This window comes from Eumetopias jubatus, unplaced genomic scaffold, assembly GCF_037043125.1.
Source record: "Eumetopias jubatus isolate StellerSeaLion01/CBP00866 unplaced genomic scaffold, mEumJub1_p1.0 scaffold_3, whole genome shotgun sequence".
In the NCBI taxonomy this organism is placed as follows: Eukaryota; Metazoa; Chordata; class Mammalia; order Carnivora; family Otariidae; genus Eumetopias; species Eumetopias jubatus.
In genome coordinates, this window is record NW_028274809.1 from 109,991,788 (window position 1) to 110,004,258 (window position 12,471).

Consider the following 12,471-nt stretch of genomic DNA (forward strand, 5'->3'; position numbering starts at 1 on the left):
TACAGTATTTTACATTGACAACTAATTAAGAGGTTTTTATATGCTATGCAACTATGCCAGCATCCCTTGTCTTAAGCAACTGCGAGACTTCCAACACCACTACATTTGCCAGGTGAACCTGTCTCCAGTGCCAAAGATATTAGGGTAGCCACAGAAATATCCTTTGAATAATAAAAGTTTTCTTACAAAAACAAAATAAGGGTCAGTAGAGAAAATACAGGGTTATCAAACTGAACTTTGGCTTCCAAACTGGGCCAAATGTTACATTTATTTAAAACTATAAAGGAATTTGTTGGAACTTCCTGGCTTTAAACTAGAACTATCCACGGCTTTAAACACTGGTATAGGAGAAGGTTTTGCGGAATTGTTTTAGGAGATATTTGGTCTATTCCTTCTCAACTTAAATTGTGACATGATTTAATCAGAAGGGTGCTGCATGTAGTTAATTTCTGGTTTATGTCCGGTTCCTCTCATCAGAAACAAGGGAATTCAAGTTTAAGGCGTGATTACCAGGAGATGCACCCAAGGGAGAACCCCTACTTGGACAGCCAGAAGATGTTTTTCTTCAGAGTATAATTTTCCACCTGCCACAGCAGGTGGTAACTAAGGCTTTGAACCTACTTTCAAACTGTGTTATAGTTTCAAAGTGTCTCACTCTATTACAAAAATAAGTGTGACAGAATGGGTAGATGAGAATTTAAGACAAAGTTCATGGATGAAATTAACTTAGATGGCTCAGAGGTACCCATCAGGTGTGCTCACAAACAGAAGCAATAATTGTACCCCCTCAGCTGACTGGATGCAATGGAAACAGGGTTTCCTTAAGGCAAGCATTTCACAACTAGTTTTCTGTTAATTCTTGCGTAAATCACATTCTGTATTCATACAAAAACAACTTAATGTTTTTTCTCTGACAAACTGTACATATAGAAACAAATTTCCAATTGGACATGAACTTAAATTTGTGGAGGTGCTCCATGTCTCGTGACACTTTAAAAAAAAAAAAAAGATTCCAGCTTTTATCTTCACAAACAATGGGAGTTAGGGCAGGGCAGTGAGGGTGGACAGGACAGAACAAGGCCAGCTACTCTGGGTAGCCAGCAGCAGTCTCTTCATCTTGAAGACCTCATTAGGGGCTCCTGGGATTCAGCTGCCCCAGAAAAAGTTCAGGGCTACATGGTGCAGGCTTCCTTTTGTTTGTCTTGATAAGTCCAAAAGAAGTTCTTAAATACTGTCCAGAGAGGCCTCAGGGGAATCAGCTTCTACCGACCCCTTCCACCACCCCTTGAAGCTCCTCGCCTTGGCGGGCCAGAGTTCATGTTACTCCCTCTCCCCCAGTTACTGCCACTCCGGCCCCCTCTGGAAGGAGTACCGCTGCCTGGAGGGCCTCCAAAAGGTTCATCTCTGTGGTAGCCGTCATGGTGATCTCCATCCAAGGAGCTGGAGCGCCCGGATTTTGGCACTCTCTGGGAAGGTCCTGGGCCCCCTCGGCCTGAAATGAATCAAAATAATTCCACGTTACTTTTTTTTCTATCAGAGACTATTAATCAGTAATTCCCGGCACAAACTCAGTGATGACAGTGGAACCCTCTGGGTCTTGAAAACAGAGTGCTGAGGACATCAGCAGTGTCATTCAGAGCATTAGAAGCTGTGCCTCTACCCTCTAGTCAATCACTATCTCATTCCCGCCCAGGTTGTGGTCCTGCCCCTCAGCAACAACCAGACATGTTCCCCAGAGTGTGTGATGGAAATGATGGGAAACCCAGAAGTGAACTTGGAGCACCTCTGGGAGTCACAGACCACACTGGGCCATGTCTCTACTCTTCACCCTCCTATGCCATTGGTGGGGGGTAGGGGGAGTTTGGGGGATGTTATTGGGGGCAGGGGGGAAGACTTGAAAAGCACAGACTTGACTTTGAAAGCAACTAATACAAACTGTGGATGTTAATCACAATGGGTTTTACTATCATTAATCCCACAACTATGTGCCACTTTTGTTTTCCTTTCAAATAGTGAAATAAAGTATTTCTTTAAAAAACCACCAACCAACCACCTAGCTTTTAGAATTTTTTCTCCCAGGGACAAGTTTGTTTTTGTTCCAGACTTGGACACACAAACCTTTTAAGTACATTAGAATTCTGACTTCTTAAAGTTTTTCTTCTCATGAGCTGACAGGATTTGGCCATATCTCCTATAATGCAGTATCAGAAAACTGTTGCCGACTTTATTTTGTCTTAACTTTTTGAGTGGAATTTGAATCTAGGTAAAACAAGGTGGTTAGGAAAGCTAGCCAAAGGAAAATATTGGCTGCTTTTCCTACAAAGCAGAGGCTAGGCCCCCCTGAAGGTACCTGGGCAGAGAAGATATCAGCTAGGAAGCCATTTCCACACCAGCCATGTGGCCTTGGCTAGATACCTACACAGGTGTCCAGGTGTCCTGAGTGCCCATACTGACCAGTGACAAAATGTGTGCTTAGGGAGATCTACTGGTGACATGAGGTAGTTTCTGAGGGTTTTGCTTTGAGAAGAACCAAACCACCATCAAAAACAAAAAGCATGGGGCGCCTGGGTGCTCAGTCGTTAAGCGTCTGCCTTCGGCTCAGGTCATGATCCCAGAGTCCTGGGATCGAGCCCCGCATCGGGCTCCCTGCTCAGCTGGAAGCCTGCTTCTCCCTCTCCCACACCCCCTGCTTGTGTTCCCTCTCTCGCTGTGTCTCTGTCAAATAAAATCTACAAAAACACAAAAAGCAAAACTTTGTAATAAGACTATAAACATAAGGCAGGTTTAACTAGGCCTGCTTCCTAGCAGCCTCCAAACTACCACAGAGGCCATGGCCCAGCCTAACCAGAGAACACATGGTGGCTCCTGCGCCTGGCTTAAAGTTAGTGCTACCTCTAAAATAACGATCCAAAGTTTCAAGTCATAGAAATAATCTGCCCCCTCCCCGAAAACAACCCCTTCCAGACCATATTCCTCAAAGTGCTTGTGATTCTAGGCATTAGCAGTTCCTTCCGTACCCAGGCTAAAACAAAACATGGAACCCAGGAAGACAATTCTTCCTGTCACTGAGGACACCCTTGAGGGCTAAGAGCAGCCAGTGGTGGAGAACATGTTTGCCAATGAGAGTAGGAGTCTCTCTCCTGCTCTGGGGCACCTTGACAAAGAGCTGGAGGGGAACACTTGAACGAACCAGGTAAGGGACTTCTTGGAAGCACCTGGAGGAGATTTATGCAGAGGCTGAGCTTGCAATCACCAGAGTAAGGGGTCTGACTGGCTATGGTGCGAGTCCAAACAAGCTGCATTTGTACCATACTTGGGAACACATGCCTTTGCACAGCCTAAGCCCTAGAGGGTAGAATGGAGAAAGGACCCTGGGTTTCCTGCCAGTAACAGATGGAACAGGAAAAGAGGGAGAGGGTGTCCTGGTAATGAGGCCTCCCGTAGTCCCCACAGCTTTCTTGGCAGCTTTCTCCTGGAACTGTATCACTGGCCTCCACTTACCTTTGCCTCCTCGATCCTCAGAAGGACCCCCTGGGGCTTCCATTTCTCTGTGCTCCGAGGTCCCTGGCCCATCATGCCAGGGACGCTTTCGGGGTGGCAGGGATGCCATGTCCATGCCCTGGAGAGAAGAGGAACGTTCTCTGCTAGCTGGGGAATGACCATCATGAGGGGGATGATCAGGGCGAGGAGCATCACGGAAATGTTCATGACCTGGCCCTGAAACAGGAAACACAGGTTTCGCAAGGCTAAGAATCTGCAATCTCATATTCAAGTACAGTGTGACTAAAAGCAGATGGAAATTATACTGTTAAGAATAAGTAGCAACTTGGGGCGGCTGGGTGGCTCAGTCACTTGAGTGTCTGACTCTTGGTTTTGGCTCAGGTCATGACCTTAGCATTGTGAGATTGAGCCCAGCATTGGACTCTGCACTCAGCTCGGAGTCTGCTTGGGATTTTCCCTCTCCCTCTGCCCCTCCTGCTCATATTTTCTCTCTCTCTCTAAAATAAAAGCTTAAAAAATAATATTAAATAAAAAATAAGTAGCAACTTGAGAACCAATATTCATTCATGCAAGAAACATGTGAATACCCACCGTAGGCCAGGTTAAGTCACATCGTGAGTATATGAAAAAGGTCAAGATTAGAAATCAACATACCTCTTAAAATAAGAGACAGGTAAGGTCCAGAAAAGTAGTTCTCAGACTTTTTAGTCTCAGGATGTCTTTACACTCTTAAAAATTATTGAGACTTAATTTAATTTGAGACTTATATCTAATAATATTTGCCATATTAGCAATTAAAACAGAAAACTTTAATTCATTTAACTATATTTTCCAAAAACAAAACCATTTAGTGAAAAGAGCAGTACTGTTTTCTATTCTAGGCAAATCCCTCTGACGTTTGGCTAGTAGAAGAAAGTTGGACTCTCCCAGCTGTTTCTGCATTCAATCTACTTCGATAAACTGCTGCTCACTGAAGGATATGCAGATAGTTCAGCATCCCACAGAGATGTGAGTTAGAAAACAGAGGACCTGGTGGACACCCACCCTCAGGGGTCCTTGGACCACACTCTGAGCTGCTGGGCTCAAGTCACCAGAAGCCACAGCAGTTGTCCTTCCTTACCTGGCTCTCTATTTCCATCCCAGGAGTCTGGTTTCCGTCCTCCTTCAAAGCGAGGGAATTCATCAGGAGTGGGGAGTAAACCCTTCCTTCCTCCTACACAACAGAACAACATAACACCACACTACTCACAGACTGTTTCAGGTGTGGTCCCCAATAACCTAACTCTCCACACCATCCCTTGCCAGACTCAGTGTCCTCAGCACACACTCACCTCGTGGAGTACCCCGACCTCGACCTCTGAGATCTCTTCCTCGGGCTGCTTCATCAGAAGGATCAAAATTCTCCTCTGGACCAAAGTCTTCAGGACCAGGAAAACTGTCCCTTCCTCTGGGGGGGGCACGGCCCTCATGTCTTGGGGGTGCTCCTCTTCTAAAGCTGTCAGGGAAAAAACAGCAAAATATCCACCTAATGGAATACAGCTCTGAGTTCATGTTTCAAAGAAGCATAATGGTATAAGAAAACACGATATTAATGTTAAATGGGAGAAAAACAAAATAATGTATTTTTTTAAGTACACATTTTATAACCCCAATATTACAGGCAAAAACAGGTAGGAAGGTAAATGTAGGGTCGTGTTCATTTCTTCCTAAAGCTTTTAGGAATAACAATAGCAGGGAATAAGTTTTAAGTGCTGATAATCATGCCAAGTGCTTTACATATATTATTTCATTTTATCCTCACCACCACATCATTCTCCATTCTACCCATGAGTACACTGAGGCACAGAGACGTAACGTCATTTATTTCAGGACACACAGTAAGTGCTGGGATTTGAACTCAGCCAGTCTTGACTCCAGCCCAGGCTCTTTGCCACTGCCTCCCAAATATTTTTCATTATCATTTACATTTTTATAATGAACATTTGTTATTTACATAATCAGAAAAAGTGGGGTATAGATTCATGCCTGCCAACTGTACCAGAATCCTTTGAGAACACCTGCTCTCCCATCTGCCCCAGCCCACAGCCTCTGCACAGGGCTGGCCATGAACTTCACCCATGCCTCCACAGCTGACTGCTATACAGGCAGGCACTTGGTTTATGGGCCAGTCCCCCCACTGGCTAGCTGGCAGCCTGGGGCCCTGGCTGGTGGAGAGGTTCACTGTCCCTCAGGATCTAAACTGGAGGCTGAGTTGGCCAGGAGTACTGCCAAAGCACAGCCATTATGAGGAGGGAGCACATGAGCTGGAGGAGGCCTGTGGGGAAGCAAAAAGGGAGGCTCCACGTAGGAAAGATGCATGAGCACAAGAAGAAAGGCCTCAGAGCTGGAGAAAGGATCGGAAGGAGCAAGGGCATGGGGCCAATCTGCACGAGTGGCCAGGCTTTCCGTTTTCTTGAGTCTCCATTCAGTTATCTTTGACTCCAACGTTTCACTTTGCAAAATTTCAAACTTACAGCTAAGTTGAAAGAACAGAATAACAAACATCTGTGTGTCCTTCACCTGTTTTTTTTTGTTTGTTTAATCAGTTCTTAAGATACTGCCACACGTGCTTTATCTTCTCTCTCCATCTATTTAACAAATCCACTTTTCTAAACCATTTCAAAATCAGCTGCCAACAACATGAACCTCATCCATAATACCTCAGTATGTTTCTTCTAAGAACAAGGATTTTTCTCCTACATTCCTACATAATACTACTATTATCACTCGAATAACATATATTATATAATATAATCCAATTCAAATTTCTCCAATTGTCCTCAAAATGTCCTTTACAGTTGTTTTTAAATACAGATTTCAATCCTGATCATATACTGTTATTAATGGCCATGTCTCTTTGTCTAGTTTATCTAGAACCCTTCTATAGTTTATCTTTCATGTTAGATGTTTTTGAAGGATCCATGCAGGTATTTTATATAATGTACCACAATTTGAATTTATCTGATTATTTCCTCATGATTAGACTCAGGTTAAACCTTTTTGGCAAAACTGCTTATACCTTCTCACAGATGCCAGTTTGTCTCCCTGTTCATGATGTAAAAGTGATGTGGGGACCAAATTTTACTGTGGCAAAGGTACACTTTTGTTTCCTTTGCAATTAAGTAGTCTGTGGGTGATGTTTCTGCACAGTGAGAATATCCCATTTCCCCACAATCTTTTACCAGTGGCTTTAGCACCCACTGATGATCCTGGGCTGAATCAATTAGGACACTGCTTATAAAGGAAGGGACTTTCTAAGTCTATCCCTCCTCCTACACTGATTACTTGGTATTTTACTGTAAAAAGCAATTTCCCTTTCCCAATGCACCACTCCAGCTAACTTCTTAAAACTTTCTTGGTCCTGAGGTACCTTGATGACCCCTGCTCCTGCACGCAAAGAGCACGTGCCCAGGACACTGGCTGAAAGAACCCCCTAAGATAAAGATGGAACTGGCTGAAAGGAGAGGAGTGGAGCAGGAAGAGTACAGCAGAGGGCGCTGTGTCCCTGGGACAGAGTCGGGGAGAACCCCCCCCCCCAACCAAACACCAACAGGTCTCATTTGTCAAGGCATCCATTACATGACTGTCCTAGTCACGAAAGGAAAGAGAATCTAATGTGCCCTCATTAGAAAGTGGCTCCTATTAAGGACTAAATGTTTGTGTCCCCCACTAAACTCGTACATTGAAGCCCTAATGCCCAATGGGATGGGCCTTTGAGGGATAATTAAGGTTAGAGGAGGTCATGCGGCGCCTGGGTGGCTCAGTCGGTTAAGTGTCTGCCTTTAGCTCAGGTCATGATCTCAGGGTCCCAGGATCAAGCCCCACATCAGGCTCCCTGCTCAGTGGGGAGTCTGCTTCTCCTTCACCCTCTGGCCCTCTGCCCCCCCGGCCCCGCCCTATGTGTGTGCATGTGCATGCTCCTCTCTCTCAAATAAGTAAAGAAAATCTTAGGGGAAAAAACTTAGAGGAGGTCATGAGGGTGAAGGCCTTGTGATGGGATTAGTACCCTGACAGGAAGAGACTCTCTCTCTCCACCAGTCCAGGACACAGGGAGAAAGTGGCTGGCTGCCTACAAGCTAGGAAGAGAAGTCTCACCAAAAACCCACCCTGCTGGACCATGATCCACAACTTCGAGCCTCCAGAACTTCGAGAAAATAGATTCATGTTGTTTGAGCTTCCCAGCCCATGGTATCTTGTTATGGCAGCCCAAGCTGACTAGTACATCTCCTGATGAACTGACCCCCCTCCCTATTTAACACTCATTTATTCACCAGTTACTGAGCACCTACACCATGTCACCACTACTGCTCTGGGTCCTGGGGACACAGAGGTAAAGTAGCCTGGGGAAGCCATCATGTTCCTGGCAGATACACGTAATAAAGAAATAAACACATCACTTAATGTCAAGCAGTGCTAAGTGCTATGAAGAAATAGAAAGCAGGGTAAAGGAACTGGGCTAACAGGAGGAGGGATCTAACCGGAGTGAGCCACAAATGTCTGGGAGACTGCTCCAGGCAGAGGAAACAGCAAGCACTACAGGGCAGGAGCACGTTGGGCATATCTGAAGAGCAACGGAAAGCTGTCAACAGCACAAGAGTCTGGGCTATGGCTCTGTCATTGACAGATGCAATACAATAAAACTGAGGCATAGTAAAATCTGAAACTGCACAAGATGCAAAGGTTCAAGAAATCAATGAAAGTTACACTGATGCCAAAGTCATTGGAAATGAGGCTCTTGCAGACTAATATAAAGCCATTTCAAAGAGTGAATCCTTGGATACCACTAAGAGAGGCCCTTGAGAAAACTAGGAGCCCTTAAATCTTTTTTAAAAACCCCCTTCTGAAAGCTGCTTTCCTGAACCCATTGATTTCCCTTGATTTCACCGCCCTTGGCCATGTTATTAGTCCTTCTTTTCTAACACATCCCATGAGGATGGGGGAATGTCAACCCTGAATTCAGTCCCCCCCTAGCGACAGTCAAGAGAAATGGGATAGGCAGAGCTGCGACCGTGACAGCAGGAGTGCCCCACGGCATGGGCACTGTGGTCGGCCAACCCGGCCTGAAGCCGCTCCCACACCTCCGCCTGGCGGAGAGTCAACTGCTCTGATCCTCAGCATGGCCCCTCATCTGCAAACTGCTGACAAGAACACCGGTCTCACAATTCACTGGCACAAAGAAATACTCAAGCATCACCACCACGGACGATTCTCAGTCTCCTCTGAGATTCACTAATGCTTGTTTTTTTCCTCCTTATTTCTTCTATGCCTTTTTTACCCCCAGCAAGCTGAGAGTTCAAGCCTGACCTTGACCTAATTGAACAGCAAGATTAATTTTCAGTTTGACTTGACTGTGTTAAGATCTTTAGGCAATTACAGAAAAACTATCTCACAAAAACTTTTATTCTCAATCTCAATCTAGATATGTACATCATTCTAACCAAGAGAACCTGGCGACTTCTAATCAAGTTCCAGAAACTTCATACTATACTGATCCTCACATCCCTTTTAAAAGGACCAAAGAACAAGCAAAAATAAAAAGATCTCTAAATTGTAAAGATAAAAAAGAAGCATAAAAGGTTAAAAAAGTGTAATTACTTGCTTAAAGTCTAAATGCAAAACCTAGAGAGGGTAGAACTAGGAATCAATATAGTGCCCTCTGCCCAAGCAAAAGAAGAGACTTGTAGAACAGGTCAAGAGCTCCAGGGAAGAATTAGGCCCACAAAGCATCTGTCCCACCTTTCTTCTCTGCGCCCTCGAAAACGTGGGTCCTCAGGATCCCGGGGGAATCGTTCATCTCCAGGTCTGCGGCCTTCCCAAGCCCCTGGAGGGCCCCGGGCTGCGCCCCGGCCATCCCCCTCGCTGAATTCCCTGTGATCAGGTGGAAACGGAGGCCCGGGGCCCCCACGCCTCCACTTCTCTTCTTGTGGTAAAGGTCCTCCTCGCCCCTCAAATTCACGTAATCGGTGGCCAAAGCGCTTGTCCGGGTGGAAGTCATCTGGTCTGCTGAAGTCGTCAGGGAAGTCGGGGTGAGGGCCACGCCTATCAGGGGGACCCCTGCAGTCCTGGCCGCCCCGGAAAGGCCCCCTCTCGGGCCCGTGCTCAGGGCCGCTGCTCTGCTCATGCCGCCTCTCTGACATGGGGCCCATGTGATGGTTGGGAGGGCCGCGTGAGTCACCTAAAGGAAACAAAGCTGATTTTTACCTTGTCTTCCAGGAATCCTACCAGCACAGGTCTGATTTTCAGCATCTTAAAGTCTCAGAATGCATTCTTGTATTTAGAATGTTTTCCCTCCATAGTTCTCAGCATACTTAGGAGACAAATCCCTAAGGCACTATCTAATGGAAGAACACAGGTTTTGGGGTGCAGATTTCAACTTCATCCCTCACTAGCTAAGCACCTCCACCTCGGGTAAATTACTAATCTCAAATGAGATGAGCAACTACTTGCTGCTGTGAGGATTAACTCAGAAAGCATGCGACAGTCTCACGGGCGTAAGAATGAGCATGCCTTCCCTGCCCCCATTCTTCCAGGGACTTCCTTAGGCCTGCCTCCTCCACACCCAGGGAGGACAGAGAGACTTCATGCTGCAGGCCAGGAAGCCAGGCACAGGGAATTCACCTGCGTACCTGAGAAGGCCGCAGAGCCCTCAGAGGGTGCAGCAGCTACCCTGCCGCTGTCCCTGCTGGTGCCCCTTTAGCCCCTAGTTCATTCAACCTGCTTCCTTAACTCACACTTTTCTTCTTTCCCTCTTTCTTTCTTTTTTTTAAGAGAGGGAATACTTTATTCAAACCCATCAGAGAAATGGACAGCTTGGGTCCATAACAAAGCGCACTTTGATTCTTAACAAAATCCTCTGTAAGGCGCGTGGAACCACGGGCCTCGCTAATAACTGCCTGGTGACCCATCAGCCCTTGCTCATACTTCAGGTTCGGGGTCATATGGGCATATTTTCCGCCCCTTTGCATGAATGAATGATGTAGATCCCTCATCTATAATAACTATCACCATTCTTTGCACACAGCGTTGGGAAACCCACTAAAGACTGTTTGAAAACATTTTAATGTGTGTAATATATTCAAAGTCCTGAATAAAAATAGAACTAAAGTTGTGATGGTTAGCTTACTTCTGAACCTTGAAGGGATTTGTTCTCCTGGCTACTGTGCAGCCATTGTTAATGTGCAGCTATTTTCTGTCACCATACAATCCAAATCAAGCATTTTTTAAAAGTAGGTAGCAAAGGCTAGAGGTGTTTTAGAGCACCTCTTGCTCTAAAACAACTACATTTTTAAGATGAAATTCCCCCACCTGCCCCTCTCATGCCTTTCCCTCCTTCTCCCTGGCAATAAAGACGACCTGCCTTCCCTCGCATCACAGCCAGCCAGGATTCCTCCCCTCCCGATGCCCTTCCTCTTCCCTTTTTGTTCCTTTCTTTTGGCCAGTTCAATCCCGCCTCACCATTCGACATGTATAAAAAAACTTGGAAATGTCAGTATAAAAAAACACCATTAGAAGGGTTCTCTCTTCTCTTAAGCTCTTCCTGTGCCTTCTGCCTCCTGGTCTTTCCTTCATTAAACCAGTCCTCTCCCAGCTGAGGAAAGCACCTTCTAAGTTGCATCTTTGTTCAGTCAGTTTGCAAATATCCCAGGTCCCTTTCCTTGTGGTAAAGAGGCCCCCTCACTTCTCAGTAGGTTCCTGAATCTAACGGCTTCTTCTCTGACTTTATGTTGCTTGAACTTGGTGTGATCTCAGACACAGCAGACTTTGACCTGAGGAAGCTGAACACATTCCATTTGGACTTACCTATGAATAATAATCCTCCCATTACCTCTATCTGTTTAAAAGTACCCTGGCTCCTCCAAGGAAAGAAACCCACCACTACAAATTAGAAGGGATGTGGCCACCGGTGATGGGGCGGCGGCGTTGGTTAATCCAGTAGGGGATGGCAGGGCCACTTTCTCGGCTCTCCCTTCTCCCTTTGGTCCCTGGGAGGAGAAAGAGAGGAGGAAGAGAGAGAGAGAGAGGTAAAGAGAAAAGGGGAAGAGCAAGGAGGAGAGGGAAATAGGTGGAGACAGACACAAGGTAGGGGAGAGGAAGAGAGGCAGGCTCTCAGTTTGTTGACAGCTGTACCCTGTGGGTAACAGACTCTTCTTAGGGTCCCCAAATTCCAAAGATGGGTTCTTGCTTTCTCTTTTTCCCTGTTGGCCACCACTTCCATGCAATGAGACTATAATAACGATTCTCCTACTTCCTTTACTGCTCCCTTTCCTAGGATGTCCTGCTTCTCCCAAAGTCCTAGGGCTGCAAAATGCTAATGAGGACTTTTCTTAATCTGATAAAATGAGGGCAAGAAATGTAACATGCGCCACAGAGTGCTGTGGGCTCAGCTAATTAAAAATTAAAAGGAGTGAAGTTCTTTGAAGTACAACCTCCACAATACTCCTGGTTCTCTGGCTTGTGTCCTCCCTGTGAGACAGTGCACTGACTTGAACACCTGTCTCCGACCTTCCCTCCATCCACACCACTCAGTCCTGCCCTTGCCCTCTCCAGCCAGCAGCCTACCGCCCCCTCACTCCTGCTCCGGCCCTGCCCTGCCCTGCCCCTGTGACAGCAGAACACCTCAGCACAAGGGGCTGCCTCTGCGCTTTCAACTCCTGGCATTAACTCAACTTCCAAACAGCCTCACATCTAAATACTGGCAGGTCTTATCTCTGTGCTTTCCATAGTATCAAGAACCCGATACATCAGTACATGGCTTTCTTCTTATCAAATCGTGCAAAACAATATAACCAGCTAAAGAATTCAATACATGGCACAATTTGGGGGGGGAAAGGGGGTAATATTAAAAACACTATTAAAATCTCTAAATTCTTTATCTCATCAAACACTGTAAGTGGAAGCAGTTTGGCTTTCCAGGAAGCAAACGACATGCAC

At 46.0% G+C, this 12,471-nt stretch overlaps 1 protein-coding gene across 3 annotated transcripts in view; it reads right to left on the reverse strand.

Moving 5' to 3' along the window:
* Positions 1-210: 210 nt before the first annotated feature.
* Positions 211-12,471, reverse strand: part of WDR33 (WD repeat domain 33) — a 109,288-nt gene continuing 97,027 nt past the window's right edge. For all 3 annotated transcript variants that reach the window (XM_028101243.2, XM_028101242.2, XM_088021766.1), the window contains 5 exons: positions 9,277-9,715; positions 4,833-4,996; positions 4,622-4,714; positions 3,502-3,717; positions 211-1,492 (listed from right to left, as the gene is read on the reverse strand). In XM_028101243.2, the coding sequence (XP_027957044.1) occupies positions 1,316-1,492; positions 3,502-3,717; positions 4,622-4,714; positions 4,833-4,996; positions 9,277-9,715 (1,089 nt within the window). In that variant the 3' untranslated portion in view covers positions 211-1,315. The remainder of the gene's footprint in view (positions 1,493-3,501; positions 3,718-4,621; positions 4,715-4,832; positions 4,997-9,276; positions 9,716-12,471) is intronic.